Here is a 26,418-nt window from a genome sequence, read left to right on the forward strand (position 1 = left end):
TGAACTTGATGATCAGCCATGATCATAATGAATGGCGGAGCAGGCTCAACGAGCTGAATGGCTTCCTTCTGCTTCTGTTTTCTATGAATGTTACTTGCCACTTATCAGCCTAAGCCTGAATGTTGTCTAGGTCTTGCCACCTATCGGCAAGGACTCTTCAGTATTTGAGGAGTCATGAATGGTGCTGAACATTTCACAATCATGTTCAGACATCCCCGCTTCTGACTTTATGTTGGGAGGGAAGGCCATCTGAAGGTGGTTGGGCAGTAACGTCTTGGACTGAGATGATTCACCTCCAACAACCAGAACTATCTTCCTTTCCATCAGGTGTGACTCCAACCAGCATTCCTCAGTGAAATGTTGGTTTGATGTTAACAGCAGTGACTCTCACCTCACGTTCATGTTTGAACATAGGCAGGAATGAGGTCCGGAACTGAATGGCCCTGGTGGAACTCAAACTCAGCGTCAGTGAGTAAGTTATTGCTGAGTTACTGTCACTTGATTGCACTGTTAATGGCCCCTTTCACCACTTTACTGATGATCAAAAGTAGACTGATGGGGCAGCAATTGGCTGAGTTGGATTTGTCCTAGCTTGACTAGTTTTCCGCATTTCTGGGTGGATGCTAGTGTTGTAGCTAAGTCAGCTTTCTACTCTAGTAATTGATATCTATTAATTTCAATTTCAGCTGATTGACAGTTTACTGTCACTTTTGGGCACTTTGATGCAAGAACCCAACAGAAAATAGGGGCAGGACTTCCGGTGGCAGCCATGGAGGAGTAGGTCGCACATTTGATAGCTCCAGCCTGTGACGGATTTTTGGACCTTTTCCCTCCGTTTTCCCGGATTTTATGGGATAAATCGGTGAAGAGTGAGACAGTGAGGAGAAATGCCCTTCCAGTGTATGGATAATTGGACCAGAAGTGGCCTTGTGAGAAGACAAAGTGGTACAGGGAAGACGCAGCCAGAGCTGGCAACACAGGAAGACATGGCGGAGAGCAAGGGCCGCAAGGAGACGGCACAATAGTCGACAGAGCAGCTGGTGAAGTTTTTCGAAGATTGCTTTGCCAAGCTGAAGGAGGACACGCTGGACCCAATTAAGGCTTTGATTGATCAACTTGTGCAGAATCAAGAGACCCGCGGAAGAGCGATCCAGGAGGTGGAGAAAAAGGTGACCGAGCATGAGGAACACATAACCGTGCTGGAGACCAAGGTGGAGATGATGAACGACCGCCAGAAAAGAATGCAGGAGAAGCTGGAGGACCTGGAGAACAGGTCCAGGAGGCAGAACCTTGGAATTGTCCGCCTCTCTGAAGGCAGTGAGGGATCGGATGCGAGGGCTTATGTGATGGACATGTTGGGGAAGTTGATGGGGGCTGAGGCGTTCCCTCGGCCCCTGGAAGTGGATAGAGCAAACAGAGCCCTCGTGAAGAATTCCCGAGCGAACGAGCCGCCGAGGGCGATGGTGGTACGTATTCAACGCTTCATGGACAAGGAACACGTTTTGCGGTGGGCCAAGAAGGAATGGAGCAGCAAGTGGGAGAATTGTGAGCTGCGCATTTAACAGGGCCTGGGCACGGATTTGGCCAAGAGGCGAGCTGGGTTTAATTGGGCAAAAATGGCCCTCTTTAAGAAGGGGATGAAGTTCAGCATGTTGTATCCAGCCCGTCTGTGGGTCACACATGAGGAACGGCACTTCTTCGAAACACCAGGCTAAGTATGGACTTTTATTAAAGAAAAAAGACTGGAGGCAAACTAAAAGACACTGAAGCCTTGGAGAGTAGTGTGGTGGCGATTTGCTGTGCTGGGCTGTAAAAGTACTGTTATGTTTAATGAGGGGCTGTTTTGATGGCTAAATTTAACTTTGTCTTACAGGGAGCTAGTTAGAAGGGGGGGAGGGGGGTCTTTGGGGCTGGTTCTGTTTCTGGGTGTTTTTTTTCTAAATTGGCTGTTTCTTCACTTTTTTCTGATGTTTGTTCACTGGGGAATGGGATGCTTTCAATATGTTTGTCCAAGTGGGGGGAGAGGGGAGAGCAATGGGGAGAAGACTGCTTCATGCCATGGGTGGGCGCTATCAAGTCAGTATGGGTCAGCTGACTCACAGAAGCACAGTGGGGGGCGAACAGGTGTTAGGCTGGAGCTTGACTTGGGGGGTCGGGTTTCTAGTGCTGTTGCTGAGGGGGGGGGGGGGGGAGAGAGCTGCTTTGCTGACAGGGGAGGAACTGTTACTAGGGGACAAATGGGAGGTCGGGAATGGTGAATGCCCGGGGGGTTCGAGGAGGCGTAGGGCGCGAGCTAGGGGCTAGCCAAAAAAGGGTGATGGCTGGTCGGTAGTCGGGACCAGGCTGATTACATGGAACATCAGAGGGTTAAATGGGCCGGTCAAGAAGGCTCGCACGTTTGCGCATTTGAGGAGGCTGAAGGCAGACACGGCAATCCTACAAGAGACACACCTAAACGTTATAGACCAGACGAGATTGAGAAAGGGGTAGGTTGGACCCGAAGACCAGGGGAGGAGCGATCTTGATCAATAAACGAGTGGCATTCAAGGAAGAGAGAATCGTGTCAGACAAGGGGGTTACGTACATAATGGTGAATGGGAAGCTAGAGGGGGTGTGGATGGTACTCGTGAACCATATGCTCTGAATTGGGACGATGTGGAATTTATGAGGCGGGTGTTCGGTAAGATCCCAGACTTAGAGTCACATAACCTGATTATGGGAGGAGACTTTAACACAGTCACTGATCCGGAATTGGACCAGTCAAAATCCAGGACAGGGAGGAGGCCAGCCGCGGCAAAGGAATTGGAGGGGTCTATGGAAAAGATGGGGGAGTAGACCCATGGAGGTTTGCACAGCCAAGGGCGAAGGAGTTTTCTTTTTTCCCCACATGTCCACAAGGTACACTCTCACATCGACTTTTTTGTTCTGAGCAGGGCGCTAATACTGGGGGTGGTGGATACGGAATACTCGGCAATCGCAGTGTCGGATCATGCCCCACATTGGGTGGATCTACGGGTTAGTGTGGAGAGAGGGCAATGCCCGCAGTGGAGACTGGATGTGGGGTTGCTTGCGGATGAAGCGATCTGTGAGCGGGTGAACAAGTCCACCCGGAACTACCTGGAAACAAATGATACGGGGGAGGTCGCTGCAGCACTGGTTTGGGAAGCTTTGAAGGCAGTGGTCAGTGGGGAATTAATCTCGATGCGGGCCCCATAGAGAAAATGCGGAACGGACTGAGAGAGCGAGGTCAGTGGAGGAGATATCCAGGTGGACAGGAGATACTCAGAGGCCCTGGACGCGGGGCTACTGAGGGAGCGGTGGAGGTAACAGGTGGAGTTTGGGTTGTTGACTACACGGAAAGCGGTGGAACAGTTGAGGAAGGCAAGGGGGCGATTTATGAGTACGGGGAAAAGGCAAGCAGAATATTAGCGCACCAGCTCAGGAAAAGGGAGGTGGCCAGGGAGGTAGGGAAAGTAAAGAGTGGAGGCGGGAATAATGTCCTAGACCCAGTGGGGGTGAATGAGGTGTTTAAGGACTTTTGTAGTAAATTATGAGTCAGAAACCCCGGCTGGGGTGGAGGGGATGAGGCAGTTTTTGGATCAGTTGAGGTTCCCGATGTGGATCTGGTGGAAGGGCTGGGAGCCCCAACTGAGATTGAGGAAATAATTGAGGGGCTGGAGGGCATGCAGTCCAGCAAGGCCGCCCGGGGCAAGACGGTTACCCGGTGGAATTCTTGAAGAAGTTTTCAGAGATATTGAGCCCACTGCTGGTGAGGACATTGAATGAAACACAAGAGAAGGGAGTCCTCCCCCCAACAATGTCGCAGGCCTCGATTTCATTGATGGTGAAACGGGAGTAGGATCCGGAGCAATGCGGGTCCTACAGGCCAATTTCTCTACTGAACGTGGATGCCAAACTGCTGGGTAAGATACTGGCCACAAGAATAGAGGACTGTGTCGCGAGGGTGATAGGGGAAGACCAGACGGGATTTGTAAATGGCAGGCAACTCAAGGCCAATGTTCAAAGGCTTTTAAATGTTTTTAATATGCCCTCAGAAGGAGAGGAGGTGGAGGTAGCGATTGAAGCGGAGAAGGCTTTTGATTGGGTGGAGTGCAACTACCTGTGGGAGGCACTGGGAAGGTTTGGGTTTAGTGAGGACTTTATTGACTGGGTCCGGTTGCTCTATCAGGCACCAGTAGCGAGTGTGCGTACGAACCGGCTGAGGTCGGGGTATTTTAAACTGCACCGAGGGACGAGGCAAGGGTGCCCCCTCTCCCCGTTACTGTTTGCTCTGGCCATAGAGCCATTGGCCAAGGCGTTAAGAGTCTCTAGGAACTGGAAAAGGCTGGTTCGGGGTGTGTGTGTTTGTGTGTGTGTGTGTGTGTGGTGCTGGAGCACCGGGTCTCGCTTTACGCAGATGGCCTGCTCTTGTATATTTCAGACTCGGAGGGGATGATTTGGAACTCTATTATCGTCATTCCTTCATTGGCACTGGGTCAAATTCCTGAAACTCCCTACCTAACAGTGCCAAGGGAACACTTTCACTATGTGGACTGGAGGTTCAGAAAGGTGGCTCATCACCTAACAGTTCCATGGTAACACTTTCACTATATGGTTCAAAAAAGTGGCTCCCACCACCTTCTAATGGCTGATTAGGAATGGCAATAAATACTGCCACTGATGCCCAAATCCCATGATGAAAACTAAAAATTAAATGCAAAACTTGCAAAAAACCTAATGACAAAGAACAAAGAAAATTACAGCACAGGAACAGGCCCTTCGGCCCTCCAAGCCTGCACCGATCCAGATCCTTTACCTAAACCTGTCTCCTATTTTCCAAGGTCTACTTCCCTCTGTTCCCCGCCCGTTCATATATCTGTCTAGATGCATCTTAAATGATGCTATCGTGCCCGCCTCTACCACCTCCGCTGGTAAAGCGTTCCAGGCACCCACCACCCTCTGCGTAAAAAACTTTCCACGCACATCTCCCTTAAACTTTCCCCCTCTAACCTTGAAATCGTGACCCCTTGTAACTGACACCCCCACTCTTGGAAAAAGCTTGTTGCTATCCACCCTGTCCATACCTCTCAATTTTGTAGACCTCAATCAGGTCCCCCCTCAACCTCCGTCTTTCCAACGAAAACAATCCTAATCTACTCAACCTTTCTTCATAGCTAGCACCCTCCATACCAGGCAACATCCTGGTGAACCTCCTCTGCACCCTCTCCAAAGCATCCACATCCTTCTGGTAATGTGGCGACCAGAACTGCACGCAGTATTCCAAATGTGGCCGAACCAAAGTCCTATACAACTGTAACATGACCTGCCAACTCTTGTACTCAATACCCCTTCCGATGAAGGCAAGCATGCTGTATGCCTTCTTGACCACTCTATCCACCTGCGTTGCCACCTTCAGGGTCAATGGACCTGAACTTCCAGATCTCTCTGTACATCAATTTTCCCTAAGACCCTTCCATTGACCATATAGTCCGCTCTTGAATTTGATCTTCCAAAATGCATCACCTCGCATTTATCTGGATTGAACTCCATCTGCCATTTCTCTGCCCGACTCTCCAATCTATCTATATTTTGTTGTATTCTCTGACAGTCGGGCAGCACGGTGGCCTAGTGGTTAGCACAACCGCCTCACGGCGCTGCGGTCCCAGGTTCAATCCCGGCTCTGGGTCACTGTCCGTGTGGAGTTTGCACATTCTCCCCGTGTTTGCATGGGTTTCGCCCCCACAACACTAAAATGTGCAGAGTAGGTGGATTGGCCACGCTAAATTGCCCCTCAATTGGAAAAAATAATTGGGTAATCTAAATTTATATAAAAAAAGTATTCTCTGACAGTCGTCCTTGCTATCTGCAACCCTACCAATCTTAGTATCATCTGCAAACTTGCTAATTAGACCACCTATACCTTCCTCCAGGTCATTTATGTAGATCACAAACAGCAGTGGTCCGAGCACGGATCCCTGTGGAACACCACTAGTCACCTGTCTCCATTTTGAGACACTCCCTTCCACCACTACTCTCTGTCTCCTGTTGCCCAGCCAGTTCTTTATCCATCTAGCTAGTACACCCTGAACCCCATACGACTTCACTTTTTCCATCAACCTGCCATGGGAAACCTTATCAAACGCCTTACCATGTATATGACATCTACAGCCCTTCCCTCATCAATTAACTTTGTCACTTCCTCAAAGAATTCTATTAGGTTTGTAAGACATGACCTTCCCTGCACAAAACCATGTTGCCTATCACTGATAAGTCTATTTTCTTCCAGATGTGAATAGATCCTATCCTGCAGTATCTTCTCCAACAGTTTGCCTACCACTGACGTCAAGCTCACAGGTCTATAATTCCCTGGATTATCCCTGCTACCCTTCTTAAACAAAGGGACAACATTAGCAATTCTCCAGTCCTCCGGGACCTCACCCGTGCTCAAGGATGCTGCAAAGAAGTCTGTTAAGGCCCCAGCTATTTCAACCCTCGCTTCCCTCAGTAACCTGGGATAGATCCCATCTGGTCCTGGGGACTTGTCCCGTCTTTTAGAATACCCAAAGCTTCCCCCTTCCGTATGACAACTTGACCTAGAGTATCTAAACATACATCCCTAGCCTCAACATCCGTCTTGTCCCTCTCCTTTGTGAATACCGATGCAAAGTACTCATTAAGAATCTCACCCATTTCCTCTGAGTCCACGCATAAATTCCCTCTTTTGTCTTTGAATGGGCCAATCCTTTCTCTAGTTACCTTCTTGCTCCTTACATACAAATAAAAGGCTTTGGGATTTTCCTTAACCCTGTTAGCCAAAGATATTTCATGACCCCTTTTAGCCCTCCTTATTACGCGTTTGAGATTCGTCCTACTTTCCCGATATTCCTCCAAAGCTTCATCAGTTTTGAGTTGCCTCGATCCTATGTATGCTTCCTTTTTCATCTTAGCTAGTCTCACAATTTCACCCGTCATCCATGGTTCCCTAATGACATTATCTAAATGTAAAATACTCATACAAAAACAGTTGAAGTGATTAAAGTAGAGCCATATTTAATGCAAGGACAATATACAAAGGCAAACCTTTCAAATGGAGAACGAACTCGACTGATCACATGGAAAATCAACACATCCTTCACCAACATTTCTTTATCATCCAATGACCATACTGGTCTTAAGCATCCAGCTATGGAAAGGTAGTCAGCATTTTCATTGACAGATAATTTCAACTCTTCCACAGTTGAGGATTCTTTTATCTGAAATAGATGATCATATGTTTTCATTAAAACATACACTGGGGATTCCAGAAATTGTGTTGACCTCCCCACCTGCCCAAATAGTGTCATGGATTCTTATTGAAACTTAACAAAGAACTCGAGGTGGCCATGCAGCCCCTCCAGTCTGTTTTGTCTTTCAAAAAATCACATCGGATCTTCAATCTCAGCTCTACTTTCCCCACCATATCTCCATATTTCTTGATTACTTCAGTGTCTAAAAATCTGTCAATCGCAGTCTTGAAATACTTTAAGAAGTCTTACAACACCAGGTTAAAGTCCAACAGGTTTGTTTCAAACACGAGCTTTCGGAGCACGTCTCCTTCTTCAGGTGAATGAAGAAGGAGCCGTGCTCCGAAAGCTCGTGTTTGAAACAAACCTGTTGGACTTTAACCTGGTGTTGTAAGACTTCTTACTGTGCTCACCCCAGTCCAACGCCGGCATCTCCACATCATTGAAATACTTTATCACTGATGGCCCATAATGCTCTGGGGATTGACAAACTTCTAAGTGAAGACATTTTTCATTCTAAACTATCCTGACACAATGACTCCCTAGTTCTTTACTCCATTTCTGTCCAGAAAATAGCCTCTGAGCATCTACCCATTCAAATGTCTTAACTATTTCTGTTGATCACCTTTCAACTGGAAAATATATGCCCGTTCTGCTCAATCTCTCTTCTCAGCTGGGAAATCATTCGAGCAAATCTGCAATTCACCACTTCAAAAGGAAAGAGTATCTCTCATGAGACCTCATGAGACCAGAAAAAGAACGTTCGGTGAGGTTTCATCAAAGTACCAAAGAATTGCAGCGTTATTATATACAAAATTACCTTGCAATAAAGGCTAGCATAAATTTATTTTCCTAATTGCTTGCTACACTTCCATATTAACTTTGTGGTTTATATACAAAGATAGCCAAATTCATCTGCACACCAACATTAGCTAGTTTCTCACATTTTAAAAATTATTCTGCTTTTCCATTAGAACATAGAACATTACAGCGCAGTACAGGTCCTTCGGCCCTCAATGTTGCGCCGACCTGTGAAACCACTCAAAAGCCCATCTACACTATTCCCTTATCATCCATATGTTTATCCATTGACCATTTAAATGCCCTTAATGTTGGCGAGTCCACTACTGTTGCAGGCAGGGCATTCCACACCCTTACTACGCTCTGAGTAAAGAACCTGCCTCTGACATCTGCCCTATATCTATCTCCCCTCAATTTAAAGCGATGCCCCCTCGTGCATCGTGATGGCTACATCACCATCCAAGGAAAAAGGCTCTCACTGTCCACCCTATCTAATCCTCTGATCATCTTGTATGCCTCAATTAAGTCACCTCTGAACCTTCTTCTCTCGAACGAAATCAGCCTCAAGTCCCTCAGCCTTTCCTGGTAAATCTCCTCTGGACCCTTTCCAATGCTTCCACATCCTTCCTATAATGCGGCGTCCAGAACTGCACGCAATACTCCAAATGCGGCCGCACCAGAGTTTTGTACAGATGCAACATGACCTCATGGCACCGAAACTCAATCCCTCTGCTGATGAAAGCTAACACACCGTACGCCTTCTTAACAACCCTATCAACCTGGGTGGCAACTTTCAGGGATCTATGTACATGGACACCGAGATCTCTCTGCTCATCCACACTACCAAGGATCTTACCATTAGCCCAGTACTCTCTTCCTGTTGCTCTTTCCAAAATGAATCACCTCACACTTTTCTGCATTGAACTCCATTTGCCACCTCTCAGCCCAGCTCTGCAGCTTATCTATGTCCCTCTGTAACCTGCAACATCCTTCCGCACTGTCCACAACTCCACCGACTTTAGTGTAATCTGCAAATTTACTGCAAATTCTACGCCCTCCTCCAGGTCAAATAGAAAAATGACAAACAGCAGTGGCCCCAAAACAGATCCTTGTGGTACACCACTAGTAACTGAACTCCAGGTTGAACATTTCCCATCAACCACCACTCTCTGTCTTCTTTCAGCGAGCCAATTTCTGATCCAAACTGCTAAATCACCTTGAATCCCATGCCTCTGTATTTTCTGCAATAGCCTACCATGGGGAACCTGGTCAAACACTTTACTGAAATCCATATACACCACATGAATTGCTTTACCCTTGTCCACCTGTTTGGTCACCTTCTCAAAGAACTCAATAAGGTTTATGAGGCACGACCTACCCTTCACAAAACCGTGTTGACTATCCCTAATCAAATTATTCCTTTCCAGATGATTATAAATCCTATCTCTTATGAACCTTTCCAAGACTTTGCCCACACCAGAAGTAAGGCTCACTGGTCTATAGTTACCGGGGTTGTCTCTGACAACATTTGCTATCCTCCAGTCTTCTGGCACTATTCCTGTAGACAAAGATGACTTAAAGATCAAAGCCAAAGGCTCAGCAATCTCCTCCCTAGCTTCCCAGAGAATCCTAGGATAAATCCCACCCTGCCCAGGGGACTTATCTATTTTCACACTTTCCAGAATTGCTAACACCTCCTCCTTATGAACCTCAAGCCCTACTAGTCTCGTAGCCTGTACCTTAGTATTCTCCTCGACAACAGTGTCTTTATCCTGCGTGAATACTGACGAAAAATATTAATTTAGCACCTCTTTTATCTCCTCGGACTCCATGCACAACTTCCCACTACTGTCCTTGACTGGCCCTACTCTTACCCTAGTCATTCTTTTATTCCTGACATATCTATAGAAAGCTTTAGGGTTATCCTTGATCCTACCTGCCAAAGACTTCCCATGTCCCCTCCTGGCTCTTCTTAGCTCTCTCTTTAGGTCCTTCCTAGTTAACTTGTAACTCTCGAGTGCTGTAACTGAACCTTCATGTCTCATCTTTACATAAGCCTCCTTCTACCTCTTGACAAGTGATTCAACTACTTTAGTAAACCACGGTTCCCTCGCTCGACCACTTCCTCCCTGCCTGACAGGTACATACTTATCAAGGACACACAGTAGCTGTTCCTTGAACGAGCTCCCACATTTCAATCGTGTCCATCCCCTGCAGTTTCCTTCCCCATCCTATGCATCCTAAGTCTTGCCTCATCACATCATAATTGCCTTTCCCCCAGCTGTAACTCTTGCCCTGCGGTATATACCTGTCCCTTTCCATCGCTAAAGTAAACGTAACTGAATTGTGGTCACTATCACTAAAGTGCTCAGCTACCTCCAAATCTAGCATCTGTCCTGGTTCATTACCCAGTACCAAATCCAATATGGCCTCGCCTCTTGTTGGCCTATCTACATACTGTGTCAGGAAACCCTCCTGCACATATTTGACAAAAACAGACCCATCTAAAGTACTACATCTATAGCGTTTCCAGTCAATATTTGGAAAGTTAAAGTCCCCCATAACAACTACCCTGTTACTTTCACTCCTATCCAGAATCATCTTTGCAATCCTTTCCTCGACATCTTTGGAACTTTTCGGAGGCCTGTAGAAAACTCCCAACAGGGTGACCTCTCCTTTCCTGTTTCTAACCTCAGCCCATACTACCTCAGTAGATTAACCCATTCTTCCAAGAAAAGTGGATAACTTCCTCACATTATGTCACCTTCTTATCCACTCCCTTTTTTTGAATTACTTTATCAGAGTTACAAAGCCAGAGCTCAGAGTGTGGACAGAGGCAAACCCCTAATCAAGCTCCTTGCCTGATCCAAAAAAACAATTAAAATTGAATCCAATTAATGGTCCCCACAAGAGAGACACATCAGATCCAGGCATTACACCTGACCTCACGCTCATCTTTGCCAAAAGGCAGAGAAGTGATTTACCCACTCACTTAACCTCATTTTTACCATTGCAGCCTCTTGTTATCCTTCTTGCAGCTTACTCTTATCCTCATCTTTGTCATCGATATTTATTGTAAATAGCTAAGGCCCAAACAACTGATTCTTGTTACAACCTGTCAACCTGAAAATGACCCATTTTCAATCATTAACCAATCCTCAATCCATGGTAATATATCACCTCCAATCCCCCTAGGCCCTAATAAAATTATAAAATGCTGTTGAGAGACAACGTTGACGTTTTGACTCCATATGACTTCTTCAGAGTGCTAATAAGCACTAATATTGCCTAACAACCATATGTGGCAGTTTAATTGAATGCCCTTCGAAAATCTAAATATACAAGAACCATTGGTTCTTCCTTATCGACCCTGTAATAGCAACCTCAAATAGTGCCTTGTTAACACATCCCTAAGCAACAGGTGCATTGGAGCTCCATGACTTGCAGGTTCCTCTGCAAGTCACATACTATCCTTTTTTTAAATTTAGAGTACCCAATTCACTTCTTCCAATTAAGGGGCAATTTACCGTGGCAAATCCACCTACCTTGCACATCCTTTGGTTGTGGGGGCGAAACCCACGCAAACAGGGGGAGAATGTGCAAACTCCACACGGGCAGTGACCCAGAGTCGAGATCGAACCTGGGCCCTCGGTGTCGTGAGGCCGCAGTGCTAACCACTGCACCACCGTGCTGCCCGAGTCACATTCTATCCTCATTGCTCCTTCACTTGTCGCTGGGTCAAAATCCTAGAACTCCCTCCATAATTGCACTGTGCGTGTATATCCACGGCACAGAAGATTGCAGTGTTTCAAGATCGTGGCTCACCACCACTTTCTCAAGAGCAATTAAGGATGGGCAATAAATGTTAGTCTCAACAGTGACACTCTCATCCCATGAACCAATAATCATTTTTAAAAATTGGTTTGAGTATTTTTCTCTATTACTGATAGTTCCCAGATTCCCCTTCACTTTTTTCTTGCACAGTGGGCTCACATTTGCAACCTTCCAAACAAAAGGAACCATCTAGGGAAATCTAGAAGATCAAAACCAATCCATCTACTCTATCTGCAGCTAACTCTTAAAACTCTAGGCCATAAGCTATCAGATCCAAGGCGATTCAAAGCTTTTAGTCACATTAATTCCTCCACTTTTTTTCTTTACTAATATGACTTTTTCACATTAACTTAATTGCAGTGTTAATGTAAGCCTACTTGTGACAATAAAGATTATTATTGTTATTGTTTCAAGTTCTGCACTCTCATTAGACCCAGTGATACTTAAGCTAAGATTCCCAAAACTGAATAGACAATGGGGGAAGGGGTCAATGGCGCAAATCCTATTATGGCTGCTAACTCTTGCGAGAGGGCCATAACGGGATTTGATTTGTGCTGACAAGAACGCAGTACGCCAAGTGCCCAGGCCCGCCCCTGCTAACGTAATCAGGTTCACCACCAACGATGGCATGAATCAGATTGTCATAAATTCAAATATGCTGGCATTTTGGGGTGGATGGGATGTCGGTTCTAACGCCGGTGTGCGAGAATCATGGGTTTGACCTGGGTGGGATGGATAGTGTATACTGGAGGTGGAAGTAAGTGGGGCTGGTCAAGGTGAGGGATTTGTATTTGGAGGAACGTCTGTTTGGAGGAGCTAAGGAAAAGAGTAGAGCTACCGAGAGGTAGTGAGTTCAGGTATCTGCAGATTAGGGACTTCGGGAGTGTTCGCGGTCTTAGCCAGGGTAGTGGAGGAGGAGGTGGACCCGGACCCTTTGGTGGTGATATTTGGGGTTTCAGAGAAGTCGGAGCTCATGGAGAGGAGGAAGGCCAACGTCGTAGCCTTGGCCTCTCTGATTGCAGAGCGGTGAATTTTGCTGGATTGGCGGTTGGCATCGCCACCGGGGTTAGCGGCATGGTTGGATGAGCTGTACCACTTCCTGCGGCTAGAGAAGATAAAGTATGAGTTAAGGGGCTCAGCGGGGGAGTTTGAGAAAAGGTGGGGGATTTTGTGACCGTGTTTGAGGAGCTGTTCAGCGCAGGGGGTGGAGGGTAGGTGGTGGCGAGGGTGAAAAAGGGGAAAAATCTGCACAGACTGCATAGCTGATTGTTGGGAAGTATGTTTTCCGGGGTGTTTATTTGCTGTAACCTGCTTTGGTACATGTTTGTAATAAAATAAGTTTTAAAAATTCAGATATGCTTAAATGGCTTAATGCCACAGCTTCCAGGTCAGATGTCTCCCCCCGCCACCCTCCCCAACATTATCTCAATCCGGCGGGAAACACAATCGGCTTCCAAAAATGGAAACCATTGTGCTGTCCACCCAGGGGGAGTGGGGGGCAGGAGGGTTGGAAGAGAGTACAGGCCCCGGGTGATGCACCCCTCCCCCACCCGAACAGCGCCGGCATCAGGGCTTCAGGTCCCGCAACATCATTGGATCTTAGATAAATTTGAACTTAGCGCCACTTCTGCTTTTTTTTTCCAAATAAAGGGAACATGGATCGAAAGCTGGTTAAAGCATAAAATACAGTAGAGGTGAATGGATATTTTTCAGATTGGTGAGATCACAGAAACATTGCTAAGTGCCATTTTGGGTGCGTTTAGCAGTGTGTTTCCGGACTGCATTATTGCTGAGATTGCGGCCCATATTCAATGACATCTTGTGCTGAAAATGAGCCCCTACGAGCTTCTCGCCATTACTGGCTGTCTTGCCGTTTGATTCGCCTGACTCGCGCCTCAGCAACCTGCAGCTAACAAAAGACGGAACAACTTTTAAATCTCCCTCACTACTCACCCCCAGTCAACACAAATGCTTTGCAGCATGCATACCTGCTCCTCACTTTGGGGATGCCACCTGCCAAGCTTTTCCACACTGTGGATGCGAGATGGGACATCCTATTCTCCTGAGGGGGTTGGGGCCCAGCAACAGCAATGCCGCCTGAGACGCAGTGGCTGTCAGTGCAGGCTGCATGACCAAGAGGACCACTGTCCACTGTCGGAACACCAACAACCTCCACCCATAGCAAGGGTGTGTTACCACCTCTCTCCTGGCATCAGTTCCACCTGCCACACCACAAATTCCCAAATGCCCCCTCCCCCCACATATCACTGGCTGAGACCTCACACCCTCTCCACACCAATCTTCGTGCTTATTCCTCAGAACCCACGGCACCCATCAGCACGAACCTTTCATGCCCAGGTGCGGTGCCCACACAATACCTGCCAAAGACCTCCCTGACGCATCAAGCATGCGGCTCACAATGCCCTCTCTTTTGTCCCTGCAGGAGATGATAGCCCATAATAACAGCAAAGGGCTGAGGCTGGGCCAGTGTCCTAGAGCTTTGAGTCTTTGCCCCCTATAAGGAAACCTGGAGAGCGTGGGGTTGTCCAAGGATAGGGCAGCCGACAGCGAGGTTGGCCTGCTCCACAGAGGTGAGGATCCACTGCCCCTTCACCATTGTCTCAATGCCAAAATGACCCTTCCTCCTCGCTGACCACATGTCCACGGTCTCTCAGGATCTCCATCTGATGAGGGCGGGCCATCCAGAGTCGTTTCCCTACCATGTCACCTGAGAGGAGAGCATGGAGACCATTGGCGAGACGTCACAGACATCACTCCACCTTCCACCAACACAGACACACACCTCGGTGGACGACATAAGGTTAGGTGTCTGGGGCGCAATCTGGTGAGCACCACACAGTTGCTGATGCACATCAGGTAAAAACTGGACCATCAAAGCGAGACAGCAGTTGGAGGCCTGCTGGATCACAGGACTCAGCTGGGTCCCAGTCAGAACCAAGCCTCTGGTCAAGGTTCTCTCAGAGTTGGTGCAGATGATAGGCAAGAGTCGTGACATCCAAGAAGGGATGTTAGCAACGTTCCAGCGACTGCAAAGTCAATTAGAGGAGTTCCAAAGGCTTTGGTCGGCTGAGAAGTTGCGATCATGCGTGGCACCGAGGCAAACATTGCCAGGGTGGCAACCGCATTGGCAAACCTGGAACACGACGAGCGCCTTGAGTGGTGGTGCCCAAGTAAAGGCTCAGTCTGTCACAACCATGGCTGAGGGCCTCGACATCATATCCCAATTGATGAGTGACGAGTGACATGACCCAAAAGCAGTTGGACATTGCCAAAGTACTGCAGAACATGCCCCAGTCGCTGAGGGACATGTATCAGATGCAGGTGGACATTGTTGAGGCACTCCAGAGCATGGTCCAGTCACAGAGGAGCATCGCTGAGGGCGTCGACACCACGGTGCAGAAAATGGGGAGCTGCCAGGCCTGGCAGAGCCAATGATTCAGAAGTCTCTGGAACGCACTCCAGCTGCCCCTCCATCCCATGGAGATCCCCAGAATCTTATGGGTATTGTCAGGGAGGAAAAAGCGCTGGAGTCCAACTTTGGGCCTTCCACCAAGGAGACAGCAGTGGGCTCCAGTTCTCCCTAATCCCCCCTTCCTGCCACTGCATCTCTAGGGCAGCAGGCAGAACAAGGTGGCACAGAGATGTCTGTGGCACCAGTAAGTCGGCTGGTGCCCTCTGACTCCAGGCCCTCCAAAGGACATCCGTCAAGGGCATCAAAAGCCACAGGGGGAGTAATACATCCTGGGGACACATCTAGATGAAGCAGTAGACAATGAAAGATCAAATAGATTGAGGAACACTGAGTGAGCATTGGAGAAGGGGGGGGGGGGTCTTGCCACTATCTGTAGCTAGGGAGATTGGAAATGTCAGTTGTTCACTAATAAAACACTTGATACATGAAGCCTATCACGTTAATCTTCACAGCATGCCTGCTTGCACCCTCACCCCGTTGTCCTCCACCCACCACCATCACAGCCTCCGGGCACAGTGGTCCACGATCAAATGCCCCCGATGCAAACGCCGTTCAGATTATGGGTGAGTGCTAGTTGTGCAGGGCACAGCAGACCACCAGAAAGCAGAAGACACTCGGGGGGGGGGGGGGAACTGCAGGGCTCCACCAGGACGGTTCAGGCATTGGAACTGCATTTTGAGCAGTGCAATGCACCGCACAATGACAGCACGGGTGGCTGCATGGGCCTCATTGAATCGGGTCTCCGCCTCAGTCTTAGACCTCCGCACCGTCGTCATCTGCCAGGATCTCAGCAGGTACCCCGTGTCCCCCAAAAGCCAATGCATCTTCCTGGGGTGATCCTCAAAGATGTGCCCCAAGATGTAGCCATCATGCACGCTCCATAAGACCATAAAACATAGGACCAGAATTAGGCCCATCGGGTCTCCTCCGCCATTCAATCATGGCTGATATTTCCTCATCCCCATTCTCATGTCTTCTCCCCATAACCCCTGATCCCATTATTAATCAAGAACCTATCTATCTCTGCCTTAAAGACACTCAGTGATTTGGCCTCCACAGCCTTGTGCAGCAAAGTGTTCCACAGATTCGCCACCCTCTGGCTGAAGAAATTCCTCCTCATCTCTGTTTTAAAGGATCATCCCTTTAGTCTGAGATGGTGTCCTCTGGTTCTAATTTTTCCAACAAGTGGAAACATCCTCTCCATGTCCACTCTATCCAGGCCTCGCAGTGTAGTATCCTGTAAGTTTTAATAAGATCACCCCTCATCCTTCTAAACTCCAACATGTACAGACCCAGAGTCCTCAACCGTTCCTCATACGACAAGTTCTTCATTCCAGGGATCAATCTTGTGAACCTTCCACGGCCAGCGTATCCTTCCTTAGATACGGGGCCCAGAACTGCTCACAATACTCCAAATGGGGTCTGACTGGAGCCTTATACAGCCTCCGAATTACATCTCTAGTCTTGAATTTCATTTCATTATTCTAGCCCTCTTGACATGATGCTAACATTGCATTTGCCTTCTTAACTGCTGACTGAACCTGCACATTAACCGTAAGAAAATCGTGAACAAGGACTTCCAAGTCCCTTTGTGCTTCTGATTTCCTCAGCATTTCCCCATTTAGAAAATAGTCTCTGCCTAAATTCCTCCTTTCAAAGTGCATAACCTCACACTTTTCCACATTGTATTTCATTTGCCACCTCATTGCCCACTCTCCCAGATTGTCCAAATCCGTCTGCAGTCCCCTTACTTCCTCAATACTACCTGTTCCTCTACAGATCTTTGTATCATCTGCAAACTTAGCAACAGTGCCTTCAGTACCTTCTTCCAGATCATTCATGTTGTAAAAAGTTATGGTTCAAGCACAGACCCGAGGCACACCACTCGTCACCGGCTGCCATCCTGAAAAAGACCCATTCTCCCCACTCTCTGCCAGTCAGCCAATCCTCTATCCATGCCAGAATCTTACCCTTAACACCATAACGTATTTAACAGTCTCCTAAGTGGCACCTTGTCAAAGGTTTTCTGGAAATTTAAATAAATCACGCCCACTGGTTCTCCTTTGTCTAACTTCCTTGTTACCTCCTCAAAGAACTCTAACAGATTTGTCAGACACGACCTCCCTTTGACAAAGCTGTGCTGACTCAGTCCTATTTTACCATGCACGTCTAAGAACTTCGTGATCTCATCTTTATCTCATCTCCCTGGGAAGCGTGCACACACGTGCACAATATGGAAGCGGTGGCCGCACACAATCTAAACATTCAGGGAGTGGAACCCCTTCCTGCGAATGAAGGGCACTCCCCGATGCCCCAGTGTGTGCAAGGTGACATTAATATCATCGATTTATCCCAGGATCTGGGGCATCCTGGTGATGGCTGGGCATCTTGGTGGGCCTTGTCCAGTTCAAAGGAGACGTGGTTGGAGAAAAGACATACAAGGCACCCGTGACCTCCTGGATGCACCTGTAGGCTGTAGCTTGATAAATGCCACACATGTCCCCATTTGAGTCCTGGAACGAGCTGGTTGCATAAATGCTCAAGGCTGCGGTGACCTTCATGGGCACTGGGAGTGGGTATCATCGTCCTCCACGGGGTGCAATGTACAAGAGGATGTGGCACACGTGTCGCACTGTCTCTTGATGAGACACGTTATCCTGCGACACATGCTGTCCATCTTCTCAACGAAAGACCAATATCGCCAATGCCTGTACACCATGGGCCATCACTGGCCTCCCCTTCTGGGTACTTCCTCGGCCTGATGGGCTGTCAGATCTTCAAAGTGGGTGGCGGCCCCCTGCACGTCGTTGCTGCCGCCTTATCTGCCGCTGCCTGCTTCCTTGGCTGCCACCAGCAATGCGAGGGCAGCCTCAGCGGGATCCACATCAGCAAGCATTTTTTCATCTGGAAGCAAATGGAGGAAACCGACAATCCATTAGGGCATCCATCCTGGGACCCTCATGTCCCACTGCCTCCCCCCCCCCCCCCCCCCCCCCCTCCCCCCTCCCCCCATGATTCTCTCACCTTCCTTTAGAATGCTGCCAGAGAGCCAGTGGTGCTGGTAAACCTTGCTGTGCACACACTCTCCCGGCCACATCAGGAGGCCCGATACCCCGGACCTCTGCCGGGAACATTAGGGAGGCCGTGTTCAGGTGCCCTTTCCTGATTCACGCACTTACCTTTTGGCTGCAAAACGATCCCCAATGCTGAAGACCTGCCCTTTAGTGTTTGATTGTTGCCATCTGCCTCGATTGTGCTGGCGTTCCGAGAGTTCAGGTACAATGTTCAGGCTTCAAAGTTCACTTGAGATGCTAAGCATTAATTATCCTCTGAAGCATGGCATGTGTACCATGGAGTAGGCACTTGTAAGTTCAGAAGCATGAAATGCTATCACAACGAACAAGGCTAATTTGTCATTTGCAATATCCTTCAGCTGTGAAGCTAGAGTCTGCTCAAAGGGAGTGAAATTGACTTTCAGTATTGAAGGCACAGCAGGGCTGTGTCCTGGAAGTGTTCGCAAGGACAGATGGTTGCCTCTGTCATGGGTCTCCACAATATTTAAAGATGGCTTGGAGGACTCACAGACGCAAAGCCACTCGCTCATCAACAGCAATCAATTCAGGTTCAATTTCATGAATGAGATTGAAAGGAATGCAAATGAGGGTTAATAATATTCTCGTCAACTTTATACAAGATCCGGACTTGCCATCGGGAGGGAGCCAGGTGAATTGCAAACTGGTTCGAACGTCCATCTTGGCCTTTACTGCTATTTACCTGGCGCGCCCATTTCCGTGCCAGGTGCAGTGTGGTGAATCGCGCCCTTAATCCATGGCAATCAATGTTGAAGCTATTTTTCTTTTTATAAAAGAACCACACTGAACTTTGGGTATAGGGGGACATCGGTAACGTTTGAGACAACTTACAAATCGTGAGCATGGTTTATTTTAAAGAGCACATTAAGAAGTCTTACAACACCAGGTTAAAGTCCAAAGATTTGTTTCAAATTACTAGATTTCAGAGCACAGCTCCTTCCTCAGGTGAATCAGGTTCTGACTGAAAATCGGCGTGCCCAGATTTTCTCTACAGACTTTCGGACGAGCAGTGTTTTGCGTGGTCACTCTGATGGAGCTGGCAAGCCCGACTCTTCAGATATCAGGTCTCCATTATTAATAGTGCTCCAATCTCAGTGCATATAGAACATAGAACATAATAGGCCCTCGATGTTGCGCCGACCTGTGAAACCATCTGAAGCCTATCTGACCTACACTATTCCATTTTCATCCATATGTCTATCCAGTGACCACTTAAATGCCCTTAAAGTTGGCGAGTCTACTACTGTTGCAGGCAGGGCGTTCCACACCCCTACTACTCTCTGAGTAAAGAAACTGCCTCTGACATCTGTCCTATATCTACCACCCCTCAATTTAAAGCTATGTCCCCTTGTGTTGATCATCACCATCCGAGGAAAAAGACTCTCACTGTCCACCCTATCTAACCCTCTGACTTATATGTCTCTATTAAGTCACCTCTCAGCCTTCTCCTCTCTAACGAAAACAACCTCAAGTCCCTGAGCCTTTCCTCGTAAGACCTTCCCTCCATACCAGGCAACATCCTAGTAAATCTCCTTTGAACCCTTTCCAAAGCTTCCACATCCTTCCTATAATGTGGTGACCAGAACTGCACGCAGTACTCCAGGAGCGGCCGCACCAGAGTTACGTACAGCTGCAGCATGACCTTGTGGCTCCGAAACTCAATCGCCCTACTGATAAAGGCTAGCACACCATATGCCTCTTAACAACCCTATTAACCTGGGTGGCAACTTTCAGGGATTTATGTACCTGGATGCCGAGATCTCTCTCTTCATCTACACTACCAAGAATCTTGCCATTAGCCCAGTACTCTGCATTCCTGTTACTCCTTCCAAAGTGAACCACCTCACACTTTTCCGCATTAAACTCCATCTGCCACCTCTCAGCCCAGCTCTGCAGCTTATCTATGTCCCTCTGTAACCTATAACATCCTTCAGCACTATCCACAACTCCACCGACCTTCGTGTCATCTGCAAATTTACTAACCCATCCTTCTACACCCTCTTCCAGGTCATTTATAAAAATGACAAACAGCAGTGGCCCCAAAACAGATCCTTGCGGTACACCACTAGTAACTGAACTCCAAGATGAACATTTGCCCTCCAGATCAACCACCACCCTCTGTCTTCTTTCAGCTAGCCAATTACTGATCCAAACCGCTAAATCACCTTCAATCCCATACTTCCTTATTTTCTGCAATAGCCTACCGTGGGGAACCTTATCAAACGCCTTACTGAAATCCATATACACCACATCAACCGCTTTACCCTCATCCACCTGTTTGGTCACCTTCTCAAAAAACTCAATAAGGTTTGTGAGACATGACCTACCCTTCACAAAACCGTGTTGACTATCGCTAATCAACTTGTTCTTTTCAAGATGATTATAAACCCTATCTCTTATAACCTTTTCCAACATTTTACCTACAACCGAAGTAAGGCTCACAGGACTATAATTACCAGGGTTGTCTCTACTCCCCTTCTTGAACAAGGGGACAACATTTGCTATCCTCCAGTCTTCCGGCACTATTCCTGTCGACAAAGACGACATAAAGATCAAGCACAAAGGCTCTGCAATCTCCTCCCTGGCTTCCCAGAGAATCCTAGGATAAATCCCATCTGGCCCAGGGGACTTATCTATTTTGACATTTTCCAAAATTGATAACACCTCCTCCTTTTGAACCTCAATTCCATCTAGCCTGGTCGACTGAACCTGAGTATTCTCCTCGACAAAATTGACTTTCTCCAGTGTAAACACTGACGAAAAATATCCATTTAACGCTCCCCTATCTCCTCTGATTCCACACACAACTTTCCACTACTATCCTTGATTGGCCCTAATTTTACTCTCGTCATTCTTTTGTTCCTGATATACATATAGAAAGCCTGAGGGTTTTCCTTGATCCTATCTGCAAGTAAAGCTTCCCCCCTCCAATATCGCCGGCCATCGGGGTTTCAGTGACCACACCCCCATGCCCCTCCCAACCTCCAAACATTACTGGCATCCCCACTTAACCGCCAGATGCCCTCACATGGAAATACAGCATTGGATAAAAAGAAAAAGGGAGGTTTATGGTAGATGCTGAGGGCTCAAAACAGCAGTGCAGGAGGAGGCCATTTGGCCCATCGTGTTTGCATGGGCCCTTGGAAAGAGCACCCTACTCAAGCTCACACCTCTACCCTATCCCCGTAACCAAATAACCCCACCTAACGTTTTTGGATACGAAGGGGAATTTAGTTTGGCCAATCCACCTAACCTGCACATCTTTGGACTACAGGAGGAAACTGGAGCACCCGGACGAAAACCACGCAAACACTGGGAGAAAGTGCCAACTCCACACAGACAGTCACCCAAGCTGGGAATCGAACCTGGGAGCCTGGAGCTGTGAAGCAACTGTGCTACCGTGCCACCCTCGAGGCGTATAGAATGTGCAAAAGAGAAGATTAAAAGAAAATTAGAAGAGCAAAACGGGGACGTGAAAGGATTCTGGCTGATAAATAAAGAAAATCCTAAATTGATTTACAAGTACATTAAGGATAAGAGGTTAACTAGGGAAAGAGTTGGGCCCATTAAGGACCACAGTGGTAATTTGTGTCTGGAGCTGGAGGACATTGGTAGGGTTCTAAATGAATACTGTGTGTCAGTGTTCACTCGTGAGAGGGACTGTGATATAATTAATGCAATTAACAGACAGAGAGGAGATTCTGAGTGGTCCAGCAGGCTTAAAAATAGACAAACCTCCAGGGCCAGATGAAATGTATCCCAGGCTGCTGAGTGAGGCAAGGGAGGAAATAGGGGCGCTGGCAATAATTTCCAATTCTCTGGCCACAGGAGAGGTGCTGGAGGATTGGAGGATAGCCAATGTGGTCCCATTATTCAAGAAAGGAGGAAGTGATAAACCAGGAAACTACAAGACAGTCAGTCCAACCTGACTGGTGGGGAAACTATTGGAAGCAATTCTGAGACACCAAATTAATCTGTGTTTGGAGAGGCAGGGATTCATCAGGCGAGTTGTTATGGGGAGGTCGCGTCTGACCAACTTGATTGAATTTTTCAAAGAGGTGACCAGATGTGTGGATGAAGACAATGCATTTGACATGGTCTACTTGGACTTCAGCAAGGCCTTTGATAAGGTCCCACATGGGAGACTGATAGTGTAGGTAAGAGCCCATGGGACCCAAGGAAATTTGGTAAATTGGCTGAGTAGCAACAAGCAGAGGTTGATGGTCGAGTGGTGTCTTTTTGACTGGAAACCTGTATCCAGTGGTGTCCCGCAAGGATTAGTGTTGGGTCCTTGTTGTTTCTGGTTTACATAAATGATTGAGATATGAACGTAGGAGGGTTGATCAGTAAGTTCGCAGATGATACCAAAATTGGTGGGGTGGTAAAAGTGAGGAGGACAGCCCTATTACAGGGGGATATAGACGGGCTGGTAAGATGGGCTGATCAGTGGCAAATGAATTTGATCTGGATAAATCGGAAGTGATGTACTTGAGCAGGACAAACAAAGCAAGGGAATACATGATGAACAGCGGGACCATGGGAAGCACAGAGGATCAGAAGGACCTTGGTGTGCATGTACACCGGTCGCTTATGTGAGCAGGGCAGGGGGATACAGTGGTTAAGAAGGCATATGGAATACTTTCCTTTATTAGCTGAGGCCTAGTGTTTAAGAGCAGGGAGGATATGCTGAAACTGTATAAAATGTTGGTTAGGCCACAGAGCATAGTGCGCAGTGCTGAAATATACATTATAAGAGGGATGTGATAGCACTGGCAGAGGAGATTTACCAGAATGTTACCAGAGCTGGAGAGTTTTAGCTATGAAGAGTGATTGGATAGACTGGAATAAGGGCAGCATGGTAGCATTGTGGATAGCACAATTGCTTCACAGTTCCAGGGTCCCAGGTTCGATTCTGGCTTGGGTCACTGTGCGGAGTCTGCACATCCTCCCTGTGTGTGCGTGGGTTTCCTCCGGGTGCTCCGGTTTCCTCCCACAATTCAAAGATGTGCAGGTTAGGTGGATTGGCCATGATAAGTTGCCCTTAGTGTCCAAAATTGCCCTTAGTGTTGGGTGCGGTTACTGGGTTATGGTGATAGGGTGGAGATGTTGACCTTGGGTAGGGTGCTCTTTCCAAGAGCCGGTGCTGACTCGATGGGCCGAATGGCCTCTTTCTGCACTGTAAATTCTATGATAATCTATAATTGTTTTCCTTGGAGCAGAGGAGACTGAGAGGGGACATGATTGAGATGTATACAATTATGAGGGCATAGATAGACAGGAAGAAACTTTTCCCCTTGGTGGAGGGATCAATGACCAAGGGGCATAGATTTAAGGTAAGAGGCAGGAGGTTTAGGGAGGTTGAGGGGAAAAACCTTTTTACCTAGAGGGTAGTGAGAGTCTGGAACTCACGGCCTTAAAACATGATGGAAGCAAAGACCCTCATGACATTTAAATATTTAGATGTGCACTTGTGATGCCAAGGCATACAAGGCTATGGGCCAAGCGCTGGAAAATGGGATTAGAATATTTAGTGGTTGTTTTTGACAGGCACAGACACATGGGCCAAAGGGCCTTTTCTGTGCTATAGACCTCTTTGACTCCAAGTTCAAGAGGTTTATTTAGGACCTCATCCAAACCTAACGAAGGATGCAGTAGAAGGCAGTTACCTTTTTTCTCTTTAAATAGGCAAGTAAAATAAATGTGTCTGCAATACAATTTAGGTTATTGTAACATTAGAATAACGGAAACATTTCCAAGTGCAAAATTTCATTTGGAACAATATGTTGACTTTAAACATAATATTTTACATGGTTTGTTGTGCAGTTTTAAAATTAAGTTGTTGTATCTTACTTTTGACTTCCTTCAAATTTTATTTAGAAGGAAAGGTATTAGTTATTTTCACTGCTTTTACTGTTGGCTTACTTGATTGTTACTCCAGCCACTCTTTCTAACAATGGATAGATGGACTTATAAATAGTACACTTTGGCCTGTTTTGTAGATGTTTTGTAGTCTTGCAGCCAATTAAAAAACACGTGGAATTGTGGATGCATATACATGCGAGGAGATCAAGTCCCATTTTATTTGCTTCAACTAATTGTAGTAGAAATTTTGTGAACTGAAACCCGAGACAGTCACGTGGTTAATATAAATTGTTTAGTTGCAATTTGTTTTTGGCTTTATTATGTTCTAAACTTTTCCTGTGCCGAGTTTCTCAACTGTGAGAATACAAGTTGGCATCCAAATAGATTTAACAACGTATTTAGAACAACCTGTTGACTGCATTGTTGATTGGTTGTCACCACATTTGCAGCTTATTTCAAAAATAGATATCAGCTTTGCCTGATTTTGATGGCATGTTCCCTACCTGCTCGACTGTACTTAGTTATATTTCAGAAATAAGCTATTGGGGTCAATCAGGTGCAAGTGCTACATATACTTTGCAGATGAAGTGTAATGGCTGAACGACAGGTACAGGTGTGAATGAAACATTTTCTCGCTTGACCCCACCATTCTTCTCCACAGACCACAAAAGGGGCTGTATTCTCCAAAAATGGGGCTATGCCCCCATGTTGGCGTAAAAACGCTGGCGTTTCACTCCCCAGTTTCCTGCAAAAAATAAAGGGCAATTCACTTCCTGCAGGGGGCTAGCAGGGACCCGGGGAGTTTCACGCAGCTTTGGCTGCAGATACGAAGGCACGCACTTCCGGCTCGAGTCCACGCATGCGCGCGGCGGCCGCCGCACTAAGCACCATGGCAGACTTGGACCGCGGACCAGCACTAAGAAACAAGGGCCCCCCCGATCGGCCTGCGTCGCTTTATCCGACTCGCCTGATTGCTTCCCCGGCTGCCCATAAGGCCTCACCCCCCACCAGTCCGCAGCCGCGCGGTGTGATTCGTGGGCAAGCAATTCTCCGGGGACCGGAGAATCGCGGGAGTGGCACCGGAGCCGATTCGGGCGTCAAAGTAGATTCTCCACCCCTGCGCCAAATGCCATTTCGGCGTGGGGCTGCGGAGAATCCAGCCCAATATTCAAGGTTAAGACAGTTGATGGGGATGATGCTGCTAAGTACACAGTAGCGTTATGTGGACCCTTAGATATGGGGTGAAATCTAATGGCGGCGCTTGAACCGGGACACGACACAGCTGGTAACGAGATTTCCCCGGTTCGTCACGCCTCGCAAGATCTAACGGGCCCTCTCGAGATGTCGTGATCTAGATCCCACCCACAATGGGCAGGACCCAGGTCTGGTTCATCTGCACATTAAAGTGCTGCAGATCCAACACCTGCGCCTCCGAGAACTTGACCAAGCGCCAGTTGGTACTGGTTTCTATAAACAGGGACAAGGCGTACTGGCACTTTGGGGGATGTGGCTCCCAGGGAATCGGGGGTCTGGCAGTGTCACCTGGGTACTACCCTGCCACTGCCAAGGTTCCCGGGTGGCATTTTGCCCACACCAGGGATTGGGCCCGGGTGTGCCCTTATTAGGTGGGTCATGAGGGGCTCAATGACTCCCCTATAGGTGTGTTGCATTGGTGCGTCTCGGGATCAGGGCTCCATTTAAAAATGGGACTACTGTGGCCTCGGCGGGGCGTTCCTCGCTGAGGCCCCAAAATGAAAGAGTCCAGTTAGAGAGCGGGGTCTTTCTCGGCACTGCGAACGGCAGGAAACAACAGGCTAAAACCTCGACATGGGACTCTGTTACATTTCCATTAAATTGCGCCCATGATTTAGCCTTTTCTCTATTAGAAGTAATTAAAGTTAGAAACTGAACAGGACAAGCTGGTGATCATCAATATGTCTCAAGGAACAGGGGTTCTGTGAATAGAACACTTTCTACATTTCAAACTGCATTTTGCATCAATGCCTCAAGTTAGCGTTAACACAATCAACACATAATAAAGATTCCATCCTCA

At 47.5% G+C, this 26,418-nt stretch overlaps 1 protein-coding gene across 1 annotated transcript in view; it reads right to left on the reverse strand.

Moving 5' to 3' along the window:
• The window catches only part of g2e3 (G2/M-phase specific E3 ubiquitin protein ligase), a 336,184-nt gene that overhangs the window by 27,882 nt on the left and 281,884 nt on the right, over positions 1–26,418 (reverse strand). Inside the window, exon 12 of the mRNA XM_038790247.1 lies at positions 7,081–7,253. Within this exon, the coding sequence (XP_038646175.1) occupies positions 7,081–7,253 (173 nt within the window). The remainder of the gene's footprint in view (positions 1–7,080; positions 7,254–26,418) is intronic.

Source organism: Scyliorhinus canicula, chromosome 2, assembly GCF_902713615.1.
Source record: "Scyliorhinus canicula chromosome 2, sScyCan1.1, whole genome shotgun sequence".
Lineage (NCBI taxonomy): Eukaryota > Metazoa > Chordata > Chondrichthyes > Carcharhiniformes > Scyliorhinidae > Scyliorhinus > Scyliorhinus canicula.